The 8880-nt window shown below is 42.4% G+C and overlaps 1 protein-coding gene across 1 annotated transcript in view; it reads right to left on the minus strand.

The window, feature by feature from the left end:
- LOC109319899 (visual pigment-like receptor peropsin) overlaps positions 1-8880 on the minus strand; it is a 39734-nt gene that overhangs the window by 8966 nt on the left and 21888 nt on the right. Inside the window, exon 3 of the mRNA XM_019549738.1 lies at positions 3595-3694. Within this exon, the coding sequence (XP_019405283.1) occupies positions 3595-3694 (100 nt within the window). The remainder of the gene's footprint in view (positions 1-3594; positions 3695-8880) is intronic.

Here is an 8880-nt window from a genome sequence, read left to right on the forward strand (position 1 = left end):
TGCCCACACAGCTCTGGGCACACACACACACACTTGCTGGGGCCTGTGCATAGAGCACGTGACCCCTGACAGCTAATCACTTTGCCTGCGGCTCCCAGCCCCAAACAGCCAGCCTGGGAAAGCAGAGGAAGAGCAAAAACCCAGACATTTCCTTGCATTTTAGAAACCCACCCAGACACAACGGCAGGTGTTCAAAAAAGAGGACATGTTTGGGAAAACCCGGATGTATGGTAACCCTACTTCATCTGCACCGCAAGGACCTTGGAAGCTTGGCCCTAGGGCTAAGGAGAGACATTCAAAAAGCCTGAGCCTGAATTGATTCAATCTTTGCAGATTGGTCTAACCTGCTTCAGCAGCAAGGGAAGCCAGGCAGACCCTGCTGTGCCTGTAGTCTGCCCCAGAGCTTTGGCTAGGGAGGAGAGGAGCAGGGCCAGCCTTTCATTGCACCATAGAGTGCAGCCAAGCCCAGCCCAGGGCTGCAAAACATCTGGAATATGGGGGACTCTGGTTTAACTTAAACCAGGAAGGGGTCTGGGATAGAATTGCATAAATCAGTTTGACCCAAATCAGTTAAGTCTAATACTACATTCAACTAGGTTTATCTTAAACCAGTTTCAGCCATTTTGAAACTGGTTTATCTGCACTGAACTTATGTTCTATTACAGGTTTAAACCAGTTTCCGATCACATAAACTGGTTTATGTGTAATGTCTGTCCTTAGCCCACCTGTGTGTGATCCTGGTACCCTAGGTGCTATTAATTTGGCTCTTAAGGTGCCAGCGGTGAGGTAGTCCCTAAAGAAGAGGTGACAAAATATACTAATTTTCTTCAAAGCACAAGACATTATTAAAGTGCTAGTTACTTAAGGTAAGGTTCATAAAGGAACTGAGACACTAAAGTCACGAGTGATTCGCAGAAACCCACTTAACTCCATTAGGTGGCCAAAGACTCCTAGGTGCCTATGTTTTTGCCAGAAAACCATTGCCACTGTATATGATCAGTTCTGTTGGCTGGGCTGAGTATTTAGGCAAGTAAATCTATTCAGGATTCACAAACTGCACCTAAGCCCCTGTGGGCGCATGTAGACATGCAGAGTCATGAGGTATGCAGCACCACATACCGCACAGTTCGGTGTTCTCCATGCTATAAGGGCCTGCTGGCCAAGCATGCTGGGGTTTTTTTCTGTGGGTTTCTTTGACCCCCTGAATATCTATTTGTCCCTGGGGAGCCAAACATCCATGCACATCTAGATGCACCCTGTGGGGCCCAATCTATACATACAGAGGTGTTCCTTGGGGAAGGCGGGGCGTGAATCAGGACGATCACCCTGGGCCCTGCACTTTGGGGGGCCCTGCACCACCACTCTGCACAGCCACCGCATGCCACCGGCTTTGTGCTCCAACTGCTCACCATCCTCTCCCCTCACACACAGAAGCCCTGCACAGGCTGATATGCCCCAGGCCCTGCACACCCCTAGGGTTGGCTCTGCACACATGAGGAAGACAAGAATCTGGAAAACAGCTGAGTTACGAGATAGTGTGGGGATTATTGATGACTGGAGGAGGGTTGGGAGAACAGGGTTATAAGAGAGATTTGAAACAGAGGAGTGAGCATTTTTAGAGGAAGAAAGTTTTCAGCAGAACAGGCAGTACAGAATGAATGATGGGAGAAGGTCATCAGGTGTTGTGGGATGACTGACCAGCATCAGTGGAGCATATACAGGCATGAGAACAGAATGGATGATGGTGGCATGTTCATGGAGGACTTGGTGAGGACAAGTAGTATATGCATTGAACAGATTAAGGGACAGGAAATAAATATAGGTCTGCAAAGGGATGTACAACAGTAGTAAAGGGAGATACTTAACAGTGGCAATTCAGCAAAGCCAGAGTATATGGAAGTTAGAAAAATGCATGGTTTATTAGAAAATCAAGAGCCAGTATTTGACAGAGGGCTTAACCACTAGGAATAGTGAAGACCTTTTGAGAGGTTAAAGGGAAGAAGTGACAAGATTTAGACAGGGGACTAGAGAAGGGAGGGGTGACAAGGAGAGTCAAAGGTGACAGGAAGATTTGAAGCTGAGGAGGAAAAAAGGAGAGTTGTTTTGTCAATGGAGGTAGATAAGGGAACAGAATGAAAGACTAGGATGAAAAATCATAGGGTCATAGGATAATAGAAAAGCAGGGCTGGAAAGCAACCTCGTGGCTAGGTACAGACATTCCAAAAGCCCAAGGTTGAATCAATATAAGTTATGCCGTTTTCTGTAATGTGGGTAGTTTAAATCGGTGGTGAGCAAAACACATATTTGCCGTTTGGTGCAGGGGGAAATCTTAGGCTAGGTTCCACCATTTTAAAATCAGTCTATGTGTGCTGAACTTCTGTTCAGTTATGATTATAGACCAGTTTTGTGTGTTGAACTTCTGTCCTGTTACGGGTACAGATCAGTTTCAGATCACTTATACAAGTAAAAGTGTAATGTCTATACCTGGCCCTTGTGGTCACCTAGTCCAGCCTCATGATCAGAGCAGGATTATCCCTGAGTAAAGCCATCCCACTACAGTGTCCGTCCAACCTGCTCTTGAAAATTTCCAGGGATGGAAACTCCACATTTTCTCTAGGCAGCCTGGTCCAATGCTTGGCTACCTTCATAGTCAGAAAGTTCTTCCTAATCTCAAGCCTAAATTTCCTCTGCTATAGTTTAAAGCCACTGCTCCCAGTCCCGTTCCCTACAGCCACAGAGAAAAGTCTATCTCTAAAGATAAATTTAGTCTGAAAGGTACTGGGCTTGATTCTAATCTCACATGGTGTCCTTTTTTATAGGCAGATCAGAATTAGGTCTATTGATCTTGAGATAGTGCTGGTATATTGCAGACACAATTTTAGAGAGGCATCTTGAAATACAAGACCGGATAGGAGTGGAGAGGATGTGGGGAGAGAATTAGGCCCAAGAGTCCCAGGTGGCAGCTAAGCCAGTTCACAGTGCCTGCAGTGAGGAGGTAAAAGTCCCATTAGCAGGCAGAAACTGGCAAAACACCAATAAGGGCAAAAATGTGTTTCCAGAAGGCAGTAATCTATGCTGAGTATATTACCAACAGCTGGCAACTATCCTAAATTTCATATAATTCAAGATAGATAAATGTATGCATCAGTCAAGTACCGTACTTTGAAAGGCTTAATGGATACCCAGACTGAAAGCTTTGATGGAAACAGGATTCTAACAGACATTATTGGGTATGTCTGCGCTATACAGACACCTCCACATTCCCTCTGTTTCTGAACTGGAAGCAGGGTAGCTGTGTTAGTATAATGCTGTGTGGGGATGAAGAAACCACACTAACAGGGCTATATTGCTTCCAGTTCAGGAGCTAGCATGCACAGAGCTGGCATGGCATATTTCAGCACACCACTGCCTGGGACCCTGTTGGCATACACATTTAGTCTGATTTTGATTTTTTGTGCATGCATTTGACATTAGTGAAACCCCCACAAGTTTAAGGAAGTCACTCAAGGCTAATATGAAGGTAAAAAAAAAGGCAAAACTTGGCGAACGCTTCTTTTTATTCCTCTAAAAGTGTGTATGGTGTAAAGACCTTACCTCTGTCAGGATGGCAGCCTTTTATGTAGCGTGTCACACTGATCACTGTAAGAGTGTTAATGCTAGCCAGGCCAAAAAGAAGTGTCAGGAATCCATCAATCTGGAAAAAAACAAATAGTACAGGCTTTTTGTTACCACAGTCACACAGCAGAATGCCCAGGGGGGAAGCAAACTATCGGCCCTGCTCCAATCATTGCTTATTAAGGCTCTCAAAAGTCTTTCAAAAAGACCAAATACCAATGAAATAAAAAATGTCATGAAGCATTAGCATCTTTATGGTCAGCAAACAGTTGAGACATTCCAAAATTAGAGATGTGCTGTGTCATGTAGGTAATGTATATGTACACTAAAGAAGCAATCGTACACTTAAGGGCACATTCCAAAAAACCCCCGGCTTGCAGAAACAAAAAAGAATTAAACAAAAAGGTGTAAAACACTGAATGAATGTGTGGAAGGTCTGGGTGACCTCTCATACATGCACCATGATCCAGAAGGATCAATGGTTGCCAAAACCAAAATGATTGTAAGGAGGCAAGTTCATTTTGCTGGGGGGAAAATTCAGTCCTTGAGTGAAAAGTGTTAGGTGGCCCATTTATGCCAACCCTCACTGTAGCTCTGAAAACCCCATGGATGGTGTAGATCTAAATGAAAATGTACTGGAGTGGGGAGAGTGCCATGCAAAGGTACTTTATCATGTATATTTGTGCTAATTTTTTTTCTTACTAAAAGTTCCACTGTATTTTTATATTCATTTTGTAGGTCAGTAAGTACTGAGCTTGTGCAGGGTGTGCTATTTTGACTAACACATTTAAGTTATGATCAATTTAAACTTGACACGTAACTTTAACCACAGTTTACATCACAAAGGAATTTGGCCCACGGGTTTCCATGGATGCTGCACCCAGTTACTCCAGGCTGCATTTGTCTGAATTTGGCTTCTTGTCTGTTCCCAGGATTAGTTAAATACCTGGAAATGCAAATGTTCTGTATATTTCTTATATCTCATTTGGCTTATGGAGGCAAAACAGCTGTTACTTTTCCCCATGCTATACCAGTAGTGTACAAACCCACAGCCAAGAGCCACTGTAAATCCATACAGCATGGGGTTAAGGAATAGGATGAGTTACTGTTTTATCTTACTTACAAAGGGAATGGTAAACCCCACCTTCCCACAACTAAGTTTGAAAAACAGCAGTAAGGTTTAAAACTAAATACAGAACAAAGTGCCGGGCCTTAGTCCTCACTGGATGTAAATCACTGTTCTGCTGATATGTGTCTACTGAAGAGATGACTATATACTTTTCTCTCCTTCCACAGGTGGCTGTCTTTCCCTTCTCCTCATTTCCTCACTGTTAGACCATCATTTCTCAATGACCAGATGATGGAGTTCAATAACCAAGTGATTAAGTATTTAATCACTAAGTGATTAAACTCATTCTATCAAGAATGTATTTATCATTTTCTTATTTGAAGAATAATATTGTGTTATCATAACCAGAGCTGATAGAAAAATTGTCAATAAACTAGCTTTCAGAAAAATCAGTGTTTCATAAGACTATGTATATTTCAGCATTTTTTTCATTTTGAGAATGTTAAGGATCGTATCAAATGCTTTGCCTTTGTTTTTGGATATAAACCTGAGTAGCTTAGACCAGGCCAGACAGTAAGCGAATGGCAGAGTAGGCAATTGACCAAGAAAATGTAGTTTTGGAGTAGTGTCCTAGTTGGATTTAATAAAAGCTGAGGCCAAAACAACAAGGAGGGAGATAAAACATCTAAGATAATGCAACAGGGCATTATTAGAATAGAGAGATGAAATTAAGCAAGAGAAGTGATGGGTGCCGCATTACTTGGGACATATAAAACTAAACTGGAAAAAATATTAAGACATGTACAATAGGGGACATTCCTGCACTAGTAGAAAGATTCCCAAATAGGCTTTATCACTTTCTATGAGCTGGAAAGTGGATTAGATCATGAACTTGGTTACACTTATGTCAGTTAAGAGCAACTCCATGGACTTTACCATAGGTTTCCAATGATGTTACTGAGGTCAGAATGAATGCTTGTGGTCTCTAGTAGGGTCCTTGGGAGAGGAAAGAAGAGGTGTTTCTGAAGAAGAAAAGGAGTGATAAGGCACTAGCCATAGCCCGTCTGCTTAAGAAACATGCCAGAGTGGTAAAGGGGTGGAAAAAACAACTCCATTTTACACTTAAAAAAGACAGCACGTAGCATCAGGGACAGTACAAGAGCACCAAAGTAGCTAGTAACTCAGAAGATGCTGACAGGATCTTGAGTTGATAGTCAGAGTACTAATATAAGGATTCAGAGTAAAGAAATTCATTCCTAATTTTCTCCAAATATAAAGGATGTATTTAAGATACCAGAGAAATACTTAAAATAAACAGGAGTATGAGTAAAATTTTGCCAAGCTAAAATGCATGCTTTTCTTCTACTTCATTTCTTTATTCCTTTTTCCTTTTCTTCTACTTCCAGTACATTCTTACCTTCCCTTGTTATAACACTTTTTCCTATTTCAGTGTAGTACAAAATGTCCTCAAAATGTAACCTAGTGATTCCTGTTGTTCAGAGTGGAATTAAAGAACTGTAGGCCTTTTGGATAATGAATTAATTCAGACAGTATCAGGAGATATATCAAATTTTAATTTTGCTTCCAACAGGTTTTTTTTTTTCAAATTTCCTAACAGATTAGCATGCTTAAAAGCTTTTCAGCAATGCACAAAAAATGTTCCCCCTGCTATACAGACATTTCCAGATAGCACTTGTTATTTTATTGGTTGCCTGCAAGCTAAGATGTGAACAAAAGAAAAATGTGTTTATTTTCCTTTATTGTTCCCATACCTTATTTTAAATTGCATTAACATTCAGCTACATTATTTAAAATGTACAGTGCTCACAATGCACTCCAAGTCTCAGCTTAAATTTTGTTGTCAGGAAGTACGTCTCAGGAATCTTCTATGTACAAACAATTTTAGCAATGAGCTTAATTTTCTTCTTAGTTACTCCAATTATACCATGGTATATCCCTGTTGATTTCACTGCATTACACTGATTTGAACAAGATAAAGAACTAAATATAGCTCAGTGTTTCTAAACTTAGCTTCATAGAGTGAGAATGGCATGAAAACAGATTGCCTAAGTAGCTGCAATGCATCAGTTTAGGCTGAAACACTAATCTTTCCATTATCAGCCAGTAAAATTCCATTGCTCAGTGCTCAGGACAGACAACACAAATCAGATTGTGTTAATCTCTTGTGGTTTCTTGAATTGCATTTACTTCTCCATTGACCTACTTGTCATTTTGGTTTACTCCGGCAAAATGTAATGAATATATCTATGATCAAGGAAAACTAGACTGGGATGAAGATTTTGATGTATGTGTTAAACTTGTCAGAAGAGGCCAGCCATTAATATTTTAAAAAAATTTAATGAGACACCCAATTGACATATAAGTAAGAGATAATGGCTCTCAGAGCTGAATAAATAAAACAAAAAAAATCAGTCTGCTAATATTCTAAATGAATAAATAAATAAAGTGGAACTAAAAGGGAGTCCTAGAACTGAACAAACTCTAGCTTTTTTGTATCAAATGTAAATCAAATTCCAGTCAAATCTAATGAAAATATTCATCACCCATCTCTAAGACAGATATATTTATAGTGGCTACATCTACATGAGATGCTGACTGCACAGTTGCTTATTACTACTGTGCAGTAGCATTGCATGGCAAGAAGCATAATGCGATGCTGCTGCTGCGCAGTAGTAACGAGCTATTGTACAGTCAGCGCCACTTAAAAGCTGTTTGGCAATGCTACTGTGCAGTAACTGCAGTTACTACACAGTCACTTAGTGCTTGTTTATACAAGTACTAAATGATGGAAAATACTCCTGACTTTAAAAATATTGACTATTTTCTTTAATTGTCATTTCTTTGGAAACTCTCATTAAGATGAAAGGGAAATGTGGAAAAAATGGGTTTCAGGTAACAGGATCCATCTATTTGGGGAAGACAAGCTCACGAATCGCATCTTTTCTTACTTAGTGATTTAAACTTTCTAATCTTGTAGCCCAGGGGTCAGCAACCTACAGCTCATGGAATCGTTGGATTTGGCCTCTGGATGTAGGGCAGTGGTTCCCAGACTGTGGGTCATGACCCCAAACGGGGTTGCTATATCAGAGGATGGGGTTGCGATGCAGTCCTATTTTCTTTGAGTGTTATTCTTTTTGAAGTTCTCACTAAGATTAAAGGGAAATGTGGATCTCCTGGAAAAGTGAGGGCCACACCTGGAGTGGCAGAACACCAACATGTGCTGCCCCTCTCTGCAGACACCCGGCTGGCCTCATCCTGCTCAAGCTGCCCATGCCCACGAGCCTCCATTATGTGGACCAGCTCTCTGTCCAGGGCCCCAATGCGCTGGCAGAATCCCAGGGCATGGAGCCCCAGCACCACCAGTCATGCACATGGAGAACCATGTGCCCCAGTACGTCCTGGAGGGTGTCACACACCTCCAGGATGGCCTCTTCAGCAGTGAACTTGCCCACTCCAGGACCCACATCCCTGTCACTTGCCTACCCCATGGCCACTGTCCTTATTACAGCTGGAGGGTTGTCATTCCATCATGCTCCAGGCCATCGCTGGCCACCACAGCACCTTCACGAATGTGAGTGCCAGCTGGGTGGACAGTACCCACAACCCCCTCATGTTTCATAACCCCACCCTGTCAGCCCTGGTGCAGAGTGACTGATTTGCATTGAGGGTGTCGGACCTGAAGCTGGGCACCATGCTGGTCTCACACCTCCCCGTTGGGGACCTGCCTACCCACTTCTACCCTGACTTATGTGACTCTACACCAGTCATCTGGACCCCTGCCAGGCCTACTTCAACTGGTGTCTGAGCCAGATCTACACCCTGGTGGAATGTGCCTTTGGGCACCTCAAGGGATGCTGGACACTGCCGAGCCTGTAAGTGTGATGTGGGTTCTTTCTCCCGAGGTAAAGCACCTTGCATTTCTCTGTGTTGAATGTCATCAGGTTTTGATCTGCCTGCCTTGCGAGCCTGTCCAGGTTGGCCTGAATCTCCAGCCTATCCTCTAGCATGACCACACTTCCCCATAATTTGGTGTCATCTGTGAACTTAGTCATTTTGCTTCTGATACCCAAATCTGGATCATTTATGAATATGTTAAAGAGTACTTGTCTGAGTACTGAACCCTGGGGGATGCCACTGGTCACCATGCACCATGTTGACTCAGTTTCATCAACTGT

The sequence above is a fragment of the Crocodylus porosus genome, unplaced genomic scaffold (assembly GCF_001723895.1).
Source record: "Crocodylus porosus isolate Cpor-Errol unplaced genomic scaffold, CroPor_comp1, whole genome shotgun sequence".
NCBI classification, from domain to species: domain Eukaryota; kingdom Metazoa; phylum Chordata; order Crocodylia; family Crocodylidae; genus Crocodylus; species Crocodylus porosus.